This window comes from Spermophilus citellus, assembly GCF_964194105.1.
Source record: "Spermophilus citellus genome assembly, chromosome: 3".
NCBI classification, from domain to species: Eukaryota; Metazoa; Chordata; class Mammalia; order Rodentia; family Sciuridae; genus Spermophilus; species Spermophilus citellus.
The window spans coordinates 206,595,889-206,609,537 of record NC_138184.1 but is presented as its reverse complement, the minus strand read 5'-3'; the positions used below and the strand labels follow the sequence as shown (position 1 = coordinate 206,609,537).

The 13,649-nt window shown below is 37.0% G+C and overlaps 2 protein-coding genes across 16 annotated transcripts in view; one reads left to right on the top strand and one right to left on the bottom strand.

The window, feature by feature from the left end:
- Positions 1-9,115, top strand: part of CROT (carnitine O-octanoyltransferase) — a 52,048-nt gene extending 42,933 nt beyond the window's left edge. For 8 of the 9 annotated variants that reach the window (XM_081283713.1, XM_081283709.1, XM_081283714.1 and 5 more), the window contains exons 13-17: positions 3,802-3,925; positions 4,837-4,915; positions 4,995-5,088; positions 5,204-5,323; positions 8,266-9,115. In XM_081283713.1, the coding sequence (XP_081139839.1) occupies positions 3,802-3,925; positions 4,837-4,915; positions 4,995-5,088; positions 5,204-5,323; positions 8,266-8,386 (538 nt within the window). In that variant the 3' untranslated portion in view covers positions 8,387-9,115. The remainder of the gene's footprint in view (positions 1-3,801; positions 3,926-4,836; positions 4,916-4,994; positions 5,089-5,203; positions 5,324-8,265) is intronic. The other variant, XM_081283706.1, reaches the window with a different exon arrangement.
- Positions 9,116-10,171: 1,056 nt separating this feature from the next.
- Positions 10,172-13,649, bottom strand: part of ABCB4 (ATP binding cassette subfamily B member 4) — a 108,875-nt gene continuing 105,397 nt past the window's right edge. For 3 of the 7 annotated variants that reach the window (XM_081287871.1, XM_081287875.1, XM_081287877.1), the window contains one exon: positions 10,174-10,424. In XM_081287871.1, the coding sequence (XP_081143997.1) occupies positions 10,311-10,424 (114 nt within the window). In that variant the 3' untranslated portion in view covers positions 10,174-10,310. Of the gene's footprint in view, positions 10,425-11,487; positions 11,542-13,649 lie in introns of those variants that run through there. The other 4 variants (XM_081287874.1, XM_081287876.1, XM_081287878.1 and 1 more) reach the window with 4 other exon arrangements.

The following is a 13,649-nucleotide window of genomic DNA, read 5'->3' as shown; positions in this document are numbered from 1 at the left end:
ACAAATGTTGAATTTTTTAACATAATTATTGGTCATTTGTATATCTTCTTTTACCCTTACCACACAAGGTTAATAGCTACAATAGTAATGCACTTAGAGGCTTTGCATCAATAATTGTTTTCTGGAGGGAAAAATCATTCCCAATTAAGATTTGACAATGTCTGGAGACATTAATGGTTGTCACAACTTGGGGAGAAGGTGCTCCTTGCATCTAAAGGGTATAGACCAGGGACACTGATTAAGTATCTTAACAATGTAAGGGAAGTCTATCCCATAACAAAAAATCATTCATTTCAAAATATCTCTAGTTCCAAGGTTGAGAAAACTTGTTCTACATAATGTTATTTTCCTTTAAATAAAAATTTCTTCACCTTCTCATGGGCAGTTAAAGTAGGGTGCCTTATCTTAGTTCATTCAAAGATTGTATTGATTCTAGGCTGGATTTTAGTGTCTTTTAGTATGATCTGTTTCTATTTGTCCTTTTTCCTATGGTCAGCTCCTAGGGTCTTTACTTGGGCCACTCTACTAGAACAAGCCTTAAGATCTTAATTTTTTATTTCGTTAGAGCCATGAGATTGACGATTGCTTCTGTGTCTCTATGCAGCCACTTTCTCCTTGGTCTCTCTACCATTCAGCCTACTGCTTTTACTATTCAGCAAATGCATCCAGGGCAGAGAAGCTCAGACTGTCAGATTCCCATCTCTGGATTTCCGTTTTTGAGATCTTGGTCTTGCTATGTTGCCCCAGCTCCTTTGTTATCCTAAACTCTAGTGTTGTTTCACAGCTTGGTGATATTATTGAAAGCTCATGTCTTTGCTTCTTACCAATAATTTTCTGTTCAGTTTCTCAGCCTTTTTGCTTATGTGTCTTATGAAGCATCAAATTTCTTAAGGTGGAGGAAGTGGCATTAAATAAGTTGCCTCACTTAAAAAATTTGCTCCTCTTTCCAGATCTTGGCCTTTATTCACATCCTGGCTTCCTTAACAATTCTGCAAAGCCTTCAAACAGATTTTTTTTTATTTTTAAATCCAGTTTTTCTTGTTTTTCCCAGCAGTAGGACTGACTTGCTGCAAGCTAGCCCATCATAGCCAGCATTAGAAATTTCACACAGTATTTTTTTTTAAGACAGGAGATGTGTTTAGATCAAATCCCACATAAGTTTCACACATTGCATTTGATACCTCTTAAGTCTTTTTTTAGCCTTAAGAATCCCTTCTCCATTGTGTATAAATGCCACATTTTTTTAATCCATTCGTCTATTGAAGGGCATCTAGGTTGGTTCCACAGTCTTGCTATTGTGAATTGTGCTGCTATGAACATCGATGTAGCAGTGTCCCTGTAGCATGCTCTTTTTAGGTCTTTAGGGAATAGACCGAGAAGGGGAATAGCTGGGTCAAATGGTGGTTCCATTCCCAGCTTTCCAAGAAATCTCCATACTGCTTTCCAAATTGGCTGCACCAATTTGCAGTCCCACCAACAATGTACAAGTGTACCCTTTTCCCCACATCCTCGCCAGCAAAATGGATGGCATTAGAGCAGATTATGCTAAGTGAAGCTAGCCAAGCCCTAAAAAACAAATGCCAAATGTCTTCTTTGATATAAGGAGAGTAACTAAGAACAGACTAGGGAAGAAGAGCACGAGGAGAAGACCAACATTAAACAAGGATGAGAGGTGGGAGGGAAAGGGAGAGAGAAGGGAAATTGCATGGAAATGGAAGGAGACCCTCAGGGTTGTACAAAATTACATACAAGAGGAAGTGAGGGGAAAGGGAAAAATAATACAAGGGGGAGGAATGAATTACAGTAGAGGGGGTAGAGAGAGAAGAGGGGAGGGGAGGGGAGGGGAGGGGGGATAGTAGAGGATAGGAAAGGCAGCAGAATACAACAGACATGAGTATGTCAATATGTAAATCAATGGAAGCGTAACTGATGTGATTCTGCAATCTGTATACGGGGTAAAAATGGGAGTTCATAACCCACTTGAATCAAAGTGTGAAATATGATATATCAAGAACTATGTAATGTTTTGAACAACCAACAATAAAAAAAAAAGAATCCCTTCTCCCACATTTTTCTTATTGCATTTTGTTTGATGAAGAAACTGGGTCATTTCTACAGAAGGGTTTTCTGAATTTTCCTGATTTTAATTCCCTGGTATTCTTTAACATATTGTTGGTTTCCTTTATTTTCTGTAAACTGATAATTAGAACTAAAGACTTAGGAATAATAATCAGCTCTTATTTTTTATGACAGTAAACAAAATGTTTAATGCTGTTTGTTTCATCGTGTAAAGATTGACAGTAGTTGTCAAACAGCATTCATTATAGATTTTCCTCTTTGAATTTTTGTTTTCTTGTTTTTTTTTGGTTTGTTTTCTGAGATATTTTGTTTTTGTTTGAAATGGGGTCTCACCATGATACATTGACTGGTCTCAAACTCCTGAACCCAGGTGATCCTCCTGTCTCAGCCCCCTGAGTGCTAGGGTTAGGCATGCCTGTCTGGCTTCTTCCCTAAATACTTTAAGTAGCCATTAATGGTCATTGGCCATTAGAGACTACACAGTGGTTACTCTCTTTTATTATTCATTTTTAATTTTTTTCATTCTCTATTTTTTTAAGACAGGGTCTTGCTATGTTGCCCAGGGTGGTCTTAAACTTCTGGGCTCAAGTGACCCTCCTACTTCAGCCTCCTGATTAGCTGGAACTATAGGCACAAGCCACCATGCCTGGCTATTTATAATGGTTTTTATTTTTATTTTTGTTTGAAAGAATGTTATTTTAATGCTGTTTAAATTTTTTTAATTTATGTTTTCTTTTTCATACTTTGAAAGGATCCTTTTTCAACTCAGATAAACACTGAAGAGACTCAATAACTCCTAGTTAGTAGAACTCTCCTAGTACCCACACTCCAACCTATAAATTTGAACAGCAGCAAAGTGGTTACAATTTAAAATACTAAAATTGTGTATCATTTTGCAGTCAAGGAAAACAGTTATCACTCTGGGAAACTTCTTAATGCTTCTACTTAATTCTAGTTATTCATGTTATATACAAAGGAACCAAAGGTCAAATACTCATATTATTTACTTCTTTGTAACAAATTGCCCTAAAACTGAGTTAAACACAAGTATTCCTTATATCACATTTTCTGCAGGTCAGTAATCTAGGCACAGTTTAGCAGGTGCTTACTTATGAGTGTCAGCCAGGGCTTTGTTTTCATCTGTAGGCGCTCCTCAGGGAGGATCTGCAATCCAAGTTCACATATAAGGTAATTTCAGGACTCAGTTCTTTTCTAGCTGTTGTCCAAAGGACCTCCTTCAGTCTTTTGCTACCTGGCCTCTCTATAGGGTAGTTCCCAGAATGGCAACTTCCTTTCTCAAAGCAAGGAGGTAAAAGAGCTAGAGAGCTCTCTTTCTAACCTGATTTCAGAAGGGACATCTTATCACTTGCTATGTTCTCTCCACTAGAAGCAAGGCATTAAATCCAGCCCATACTCAAAGTAAGGGGTTACAAACTGCAGGAGGCATGAATCACTGGGGGCCATCGTGAAAGCTGCATACCACAGATTTGAGTGTATATAACCTGACAACAGCCAAGCCTTTGAAACAGCCCTTGGTACCAGAGTATTTTCTTAGTCCCATTTGAAAAATAGCTTCCTTGTTATTGAAAGTTTCAACACTAGTCTGAATTCTAGGGCTTAGTCTTAACAAAGCCAATTTTATTAGCTAACTGTATTTGTAATGAGTACTTGTGATAAGCATTTTCTTTCTTATGATACACTTAAAAAAATTTTTTTTTGTAGGCCTGGTTGCTGTTATGAAACAGCTATGACAAGATATTTCTATCATGGCCGTACAGAGACTATGCGATCATGTACAGTAGAGGCAATCAGGTGGTGCCAGTCCATGCAGGATCCTTCTACTAGTGTGAGTATTGGAAAAGAAAACAAATCATAGGATTTGTTTAATTGTTCTAAAGAAACATTGGCTCTTGAATAACTAATTTCTTTGCTTTAGTTCTCCTAGATTGTTTAAATACTTTTAAGACTTTTACAATTTTTATGAAGTTTTTGAAGTATTTGGTCATTTGCCAGTGAAGTGTGTGTTTGGGAAGACAAAGAAACATAGAATACCTGGAAACAAGCCTATTTGTTTCATTTTCTATACTTTGAGTGTGTGAGTACTACTGATCTACATTTAGAACACCACTAGTAAAGTGCAGAAGGTCTTCCAAAGTATTTTTTAAAGGAAGAATTTCTTCCTGGTGTTGATGTTTTGATATCACTAGGACAAGTGGCATATGAGGAAGATGTAGATTATGTACCATTATGTTCCCATGGTACATAATGGACAGGTGTTTATGTTTTGTTTCATACTTTTTTTTGTTTAAATATTTAGACAACAGCACATTTCTTTCCTACTAAAATGTTGGTATTTGTTTCGTTAGTTTTCATAAATGTGAATGTGTTATTTTTACAGAATTGCATCATTGTCATTTTTTAGTTATATTTGTTTCAAAATCTCAGTTGATTCTGTATTCATGTTTGCTAATGTAACTTCAGTGCTGCCTAAAAGTTCTATTTTCCTATTCCGGGCGGGGGGGTTAAGATGCAGGGAATATAGGAAAGAAAAGGCAATAGAGGAACTAAGGAAAGACATGAATGCATGTGTCACTGTCATCCTAGGATCTTTTCTCTCCCAAAGGATCCAAATCCTAATTATGATGAGCTTAGGGTTTGTTTGTTTGTTTGTTTTGAAGTTGGATTTTATGCAGTTTTTTTATTGAACTTGATTTCTTGATTTGTATTGAAACTTGATTTTCTTGATTTTTACCATAGCTTCTTGAGCGGCAGGAAAAGATGTTACAGGCTTTTGCAAAGCATAATAAAATGATGAAAGAGTGTTCAGCTGGAAAAGGTACTTATGTTGGAATTATTCTGACTTAAAAAATGTGTTTAAAACTTTTTTTAACTACTTTTTTGGGGTTTCATTGCAGGATTTGACCGTCACCTTTTAGGTCTTTTACTCATAGCAAAAGAGGAAGGTCTCCCTGTTCCAGAGCTCTTCACAGACCCACTTTTCTCCAGAAGGTAATATTGTATGATGTTTTATAATTGAGGCAATTGGTTTATTTTTTAAAAGTTCTTAAGAAACAATATAAACACCTATAGGCCTAGTAAAACATCCTTTCTTTGTGCCACACAGTGGAGGAGGTGGAAATTTTGTTCTCTCAACAAGTCTGGTTGGTTATTTACGAATCCAGGGAGTAATGGTTCCCATGGTACATAATGGATATGGATTTTTCTACCATATCAGAGATGACAGGTGAGGCTGCTTTCTTTTATTCTTAATGGGTAGAATAAGAAAGGTATTACTCTTATTATTTGAATGTTTTTTCTCCTACACTGTTACCTTAAATTATGTTGTCATCTGTCACTGGCTACATCTCAGTTGATTCTGTATTCATGTTTGCTAATGTAACTTCAGTAACTATTTTTGCCTCTTAGGTATTTAATGTGTATTTATATTTCTCTGTCTTGCTTTTGGTACACTTATGATATCAGTCTTCAGGAGTTTTTATGTAGAACATGGTTTAGGTTATCATACTATCCTCAAAACCAGTACATTCCTAATTTCCCTCATCTCCCTCGATTCTTATCCATATTACTATCCACCCAATTTACACTCCTTATAACAGCCAATGATCCTTTTACATGTAAGAAAACATGTAACTTCTGGGCTGAAAACTTGTAAAATGTTGACATATAGAATACCTAAAAATGCTGTACTTTATAAAGAAAAGGTTTATTTTGGCTCGCAGTTCTAGAGGCTGGGAAGATCAGGTGGCCACATTTGGTAAAGACCTTGTACTGCTTCTACTTGTGGTAGAAAGTGGAAAGGCAAGTGGCATATGAGGAAGATGTAGAATACAATGGGTACCCTCCCTTTATAATTACCGTCCTTTGATTTTTTTTTTTTTTTTTTTTTTTTTTTTTTGTGAAGGTGGTTCTGGGGATTGAACTCAGGGCCTCATGCATGCTAGGCACAGCATTCTACTACTGAGCCACTTCTCCAACCCATCTAGTCTCTTAAGAATGACATTAATTCCTCTTAACAACCTAATCACTTTTTAAAGGTTTCACCACTTCTGTTGCATTGGGACCAGATTTCAACATGAGTTTTTAAAAGGACAGACCACATCCAAATCATACCAAGAAGCAAGGATGATAACTTGTACAAGGTTGTTGATAAGTTAGAGAGAAGTGGAAGATCTGAGATGTACCTTGGAATTAGAACTAGTATAACTACCAATTCTGATGGTGACATTTACTGGAATGGAGAAAATTAGGGGAGAAATTGCTTTGGAGCCTTGAGTAGAATCAAGAACTGTTTTGTACATGTTGATTTGGAGAGTTCTGCTAATATAGGAGTTCATTATATTTATACACAAGAGGCTATTTCAGCAGATAGTTGGATATATGAGCATTGTGCTCTTAGAATTAAAGGCGTACATTTACAAGTCATATAATACACTAAAAATAAATTTTCAAATTAAATACCTGGAAGTTGGAAGAGTATTTTTTCCATTCATTGTTAAAACTTGAAAATTATGTGACTTAAAGAGTATTGGTTTATTTTAAAGTATCATTAAAAGTACTACATTAAATTCATTAAAAGTACTATATTCCCATTGTAAAAAACTTGTAAAATATGAAAAAGTATGAGCAAAGCTATTATACTTTCTGTGCAAGTCACAAGATTTATTATATGGTTCTGTCAATCTGTAATGTATATAGATTGTGTATGATTTATACTAATTTAAATCATATAGTAAATTTTTTTCTTTTTGTGACTTCATTCCAACTTATTTCAAGCCATTTCCAATGCCATTAAATATGCTTTGAGGTATTTTAAGGATTGGAAATTTCCATCTTCCATAAGCTAAATTTCCATAATTGATCTAATTGCTTCTCTCTCATTTCTCATCATTACAAATAACATTTATTAGTGTATTCTTTCTCATTTCATCACACTAATGTCAACTCTAGTCTCTATATTTTAACTAGTTTGATAGGCAAAGATAATACTATAACTTGAATTCTTTGTTTAGTTATGAAGTGAAAATTTTTTCATGGCTTATTGGCTTCCATTTGGTGAATTGTTTGTGGAAGTAGGAATGGTTATATTTACAATTTTAGGATAACAGTTTTTAAAAAATTTAACAGATGTTTCTAAAACTTTCAGAATTCATTTGTAATACAGCTGGAAAATTACCTTTGTGATCATGAATCATTAGGTGAATATAAGGCAGTTCTTCCTAAAGTTTCCCATTTATCTTTCAGCAAATATAAATCACTTAAATATTGGTTTCAGTAGACTACCTCAATGGTAGTGCACTTGCCTAGTACACACAAGGGTCTGACATTGATTCCCAGCACTGGGGAAAAGATGATTTCATCATTATATGCAAGGCCAGAGCATGTTTTTATTTCATGTTTTATCTGAAGCTCATATTAAAGTCATAATTTGTTCTCTTTTTCAGCAACGTGAAAATTACATGGCTATATAGTACAAAGCTTTACAATGCACTTTGATGTTGATCTTTATTTGTGTACTTCCTAAAAACTTCTGAGGGTCTGGAAAGAAGAAGACTAGTTCCATGAAAGGAGCCCATTTATCTACTCTGAGTCCACTAGAAACCCATTTTCTATCTCATATACTTCAACTTCTTCCTGGCACCACATTCTTACTTAGGATTTTTCTGTCATGGGGATCTAGAAGGACATGGTAGAAGGGATGACTTGGCTTCAAGAGAGCTTTTCTCTTTCATTCTTCTAGAAATACTGATAAGAAGTGATAAAAGCTGTTTTTTCTTATTTCCTTAAATACTATTCAATTGCTATCCTCAAAATAGTTCGAATTTCACTGCAGACAGTAACATGAATTCATATTCCAATTCATTCCAATGACATTTTTAAGGAAGAGTTTTATGTTCTGTTTTGAAGGTAAGACCTTGCTTCAGAACATATTTGGGCTCTAATTTTTTGTAAGATTTGCCCTCAGGCTGTCAGGTAGCAAATTAGGGATTCCCTAGTATTATTTATAATGTGGCTTTTCCTTCAGTTGTAATTGTGTCAGATTGCATATACTTAATGTCAGCAAGAATTCATAGTTCATGTACAGCCAGATGGTATAAAGGTTCTGACTCTAGCCACCATCACAGTTTGGAGTACTTTGTATAATCATTCATTATTTGTGCTTCACAGGATTTTTGTGGCCTGTTCAGCCTGGAAATCATGTCCGGAGACTGATGCGGAAAAACTAGTTCAGCTGATTTTTCATGCTTTCCATGATATGATACAGCTGATGAGCACTGCTCGTCTTTAGAGACTAAGCACTTCCTAAAATTAGATCATTAAAATGGTACTAAAAATAGATTGGGGATATAAGATGGTAAATGTAGAAATTAAGTAGAATCATACTTTTATTCTACCACAGAAGGTAGTAAATTTGAGCTTCCTCTGATGCAGCAACAATGCAAATTATAATAGTGATATAAAACTATGCAATGTTTAAGATAAGCCTCAACAATGCAAATCTTATTCTAATTTTTAAATATTTTTGTTGATACTTATATAAATTGTATATATCTCTCAACATCATTAGAAAGTCCATCTTTCAAGCACTTTAACACTTTATAATTGCCAAAGGGTATGAAATTCATGATTGGATGCTAATTTCCCTAAAATCAATGGCTTTCCCATTCACTACAGGGATATGAGTCCATTTTTTGATGGGGGAAACCACTACAATTTAATAGTGAGCTAAAATAGTTTCTGTTGAACAGACAGAAGAATTGGGCTTTTTTTGTAGGGAGTCATTCTCCAACACACACACACACACACACACACACTCACACACAAAATTCTAACAAAATTAGGGTATGTTGTAATTAGTTTTATGAGTATAAAAATAAAGCACTTATATTTAAAATTGTTATAGTTGGCTAAATAGTGAATCAATCTCAGGGTTTTATAGTTTTTCTTTCCTGTTACTTGATTTTATAGTTTCTGCTTTTTGAAAATAAAACTTATTTTGTGTTTGAAAAAATGGTTCATTCCTGTTTGCTTTGTATTTTCTGATCTCAGTTATTTATTACTGCATAATAAACCACTCAAAATTTAGTTACTTAGAACAACTTACCCTTTCTTACAACTATCAGTTGATTATGCCCACCTAGATAATTCTGCTGGTCTTGCCTGAATTTGTGCATATGGCTGTATCATGGGGTTGCTAGGACTGAAGCTAGAAAGTCTAAGGTGGCCTTACCTACTCTTTGGAACTTTGTGGCTAGGACTGTCTCCTTATATGGTCTGTGATCATTCAGTATTCAAGACTGGATGTCCATACTTGGTATGGGTGTCTTCTGGGAAGTAAAGGTGAAAATTGCAAGGTTTCTTAGGCCTAGATGCTGAAGTTACATAATGTCACTTCTGCTGCATTCTGTTGGGTAAGTCACAACTCAAAAGGGAGGTCCAGATTCTAGGGGTGGGGGAAAAGTCTCACCTCTCAATAAGAACAAAGTCATTTTGTTAAGAATGGGCAGAGGGCATGAATTACTGGGGGCAATTTTTAAAACACTTTACCACATAGTTTAATGCAATAGATGTCAGTATACTTAGTGCACTGGTTGTATACATTCCCCTTTTAAACATTTGTTTATCATTTATTCAACATTATCACAACTGATGCCTAAACTCTTTACACTGGGCCAGACTATCCTTAGAAGTAGTATTAGTATGATTTTTTTGTGAAAACATTCAAAATCGGTGCCTATGGCCTTTGATACATCTTTCACACTACTCTCAATAGAAGAAATATGAACTTTTTACTTCATTAGTAGTTTTGTTTTTTAAAACTAGTACAGTTTCATAGTCTAGAGAGCCAGAGCATTTGAGTGTTTTTTTAAAAGACATAAACATGCTTATTAAATGAAATAACATTGTTAAAAAATTTTAAAAAGCTGGTATATAAATGAAGTTATGGACTCAATTTGTCAGAATTTTCAACCTATATCAAGTCTCATAGGGGTCTAGGAACAAATACTGCCATTGGGCAACGTTAAAATACAAGAGTTTCTTTTTCTCCTTTCTCACTCCCCACCTTGCGCTGGTAACTGGGTGGAGGGAGGCAGTTCATTTCTCCATAGAGGACAGCTGGCTTCACATCTTAGTTTCCATTCTGAGCCACAGAGTAGCCATTACTGTGATCTCCAGCCAAGATGGTGTGGTTGAGGGTGGAAGCAGAACCCTCAAGATGGTGTGGTTGTGGGGCTGTTGGTGCTCTCCCTGTGCTGGCAGCAGAGGATCTGTTTGAGGTGGGACTCATCTCTTTGTCTCGGTTGATGACGGGGTTCATGGCAGAGCTGAATTCAGTAAGGAGGAGGAAAAATTTCTCATAGGCCTACAGACATTCTCAACATTGCCCTACAGACAACACACATCTAGCAGTAACAAGACCAATCCAGGAGTCCAGCAGATGATAAAGGCACTATGCATAATTACTACAGTCTTCAGAAGACATCATGATGTTCTTATTCCACTAGGATCCAGAACTGTGCCAAGACAGTCTAATACATTCTCTGGTGAATGTAACCAAAGAGGCAAGTATAGAGAATCACCATTACCACAAAGGTCACCAGCCCACACTGAGCATAGCAACTGTAATGATGACCATAGTTCATATGACCACAATGACGACTACCACCTGCCAGTTTCTCATCCATGTATAGAACTCCGTGTGGAAAAATGAAATGTGCCTCATGATTGCAATAGCCAGTAGGTTGACCACAAATGTTATCAGGCTGGTGTCATTGAGGCCCTGATGGAGAAGCCACATGCTAATGGCCAGTCTCTGAGTATTGGGACCTGTGTTGAACATCACGTAGAAATAGGCCAACCTAGCAAAGAAGTCTGCAGCAGCCAAATGAGCCATTAAGTAATGAAGAGGAAATGGAAGCAATGGTTGATGTAAATTGCCACCATGACTAGTAGGTTGGCCAACAAAATGAAGATACAGTTAGAATCTAAGTCCCATCGCCAACTTGCCAACTGTTTCATTCTTTGGCAAAATACTTTCCACTGAAGTTATAGAAGGTGATAGATTCACTGTAGAAGCACTGTGGTTGATTCATGGCTGTGAAATCACAGAGGTGGAAGTAGAGGCAGCAGCTGTGACAACACTGTAGTTGTGGGTTGTGATCAGGCCCCAGCAGTACAGTGTCACACACAGGAGCCAATTCTTGTAGTTGCTGATCAGCGCAGGGTCATGCTAGGAGAAACTGAACCCTACTGCCAGACAACTTGCATGATTCTGGAGGGCTCCTATGGATGTTGCTTTTTCATTTTGTTTTGTGTTTTCCCCATGCAAAAAGCTCTAGAAGACGTCACAGGGCCTGCAGATCCCCTGGAGTATGGTCTCTCTCCTAGTTCAGTTTCAAAACTTCAAAGAAGGTGCAAAGTTTCTCCCAGGGCAGCCCTGGACTGGAGATTGCGAAGAATGGGGTCAACTTCACTTTTAGAAAGGTGTGTGTTTCTGATTGTGAATTTGACAGACTGGAGCTGCATACTGACAGGAGCAGTGGGGCTCCTCTCTGCTAGTTCTCCAGATCCATGATTCTCTAGAATTGTTTGGTTTTAAATATGTCTAACAAGTTGGGTACTTTGGAAGCTACATGCAGACAAACCTTTTCATCCATGCTTTAACATGTTTCCTTAACTTGCCTGAAGTTGAAATCACCCAGATTGCTTTTTAAAAACAGATTCCTGCCTCAACACAGACCTACTGAATCAATTTTCAGAGTCAGATGCCTCAAGATCCTTCTAAGTATAGGAATAATTATATAGGAATAAATTGGATACTTCTCACTTTGAGTCACTGAAAAGTAACATATTCTTTGTCCCTCTCTTGTCTACTAAAATCCAATTTATTCATATATATGTTCACCTTTGAATAATTCTTTGGTAGTATCTGGTTTATTACTGATAGAAAATTTGGTTTTGAAAGTTTATTGACCCAAATAACTTGTGGTGTCAATAAGAACTGATATTGCTGTAGGAAATAAGGAAAATGAAAAATGCGGAAAAAATTCACTGTGGTTAGATTCCAAGGGTTTCCTAAAATATTTCTTTTTGCTCTCCATCTAAACATATCTTTCTTTGTTATAGGAAAATGGGCAATTCTCTGGAAAAAAATATTTGTAAGAGGAACAATACAGTTGCTATAAATATTGAGCATTTATAATTGATATATTATAATATATATTTCTAACATTTCAAAATTATACTAAGAAAAAATATGTACATATTAAATTAGTGAGTTTAGGGAGTCTCCTTTGCAGGGGTAAGGATGAAAAAGCCCCAGTAAAGTGTTAGTACAGATACTAGCTGTTCTAGTTCCTGGAAAGTTTCAGTCTTTACATATTTGCACCCTACTTGGACAGCCTGAAACTACACGGTTACCTTGCCTTGGAAAAGGATCTCATGTCATTTCCCAGGGTACCCTCAGGGTACTGTAGCCAGGAGCTATCTTTAGAAATGAACTATTTGGCTGGGGATATATCTCAGTTGCTAGAGTGCTTGCCTTGCATGCACAAGGCCCTGGGTTCGATCCCCAGCACCACAAAAAAAAAAAAAAAAAAAACAACAACAACAAAAAACCAAACAAACAAAAAAACTATTTCTGAGTTCTGTTTCAGGGGGTCTAAAAGACCTGCATATTCCCATCTTTGGGACTCCACAAATATTCCCTGCATTGGTTTTTGGGGAAACTGCCTTGTAAACCCAATTTGGCCCAGCAGAGTGACTAACCTAAGCTTGCTGGATGCTCTGTAAGCTCTAGGAGATGTGCACAAATACATGGAGGGTGCCACCCTGGAAAATCAGAAGAGGACACTTGAACTCTGAGACCCAAGCCATGGCCAGTACATGTAGATTTGTGCCAATGCCAGGACTGAAGGCAGGCACCTGTGTAGTTTCACTGTGCCACACTGAGGACCTGTTATAGAGCAGGGTTACACAGTGGTTCCCATTACTGTGCTGTCCACAGGTGCATACTGATGGGCATTGAGCAACTCTGGTTCTGTCACCCTGTACCAGGGTGTGCATGACTGGGCATAGTGAGTGCAATTTTTCCCAGCTCCAATCTTGTCCAACTTTTAGGAAGGTACTATCACCAAACCAGCAGAGCTCAACACCATGGTTTCTGCTGCCACCTCATCCTGCAGCATCTGGGCCTATAACACTAAATAATTAGAGGACAAAAGCTTCAGGTGTCTCTCTACAGTTGGGGCTTCCAGTGGCAGAGGCCCTTGCTAGTAGCAGAAGGTAGCATTAACACTGCCTGAGGAAATCCCCATCAACTGGTAAGGGCCACCACTCCCACTGTAGGGGTAGCCACACAGCACATGACACCTGATAGCTCTCTGAACCACTAGAGTGTGTCCATTTTTGTATGACCTGTAGAGATAGTATGAATGGTGATGGAGTCAGACACACTATACCCAAAGTTACTAATCACAGCCAAAGAAGCTATTAGAATATTGCATCATGGTGCTCATCTGGAAATAAAGCAAACATTTGTAACAATAAAG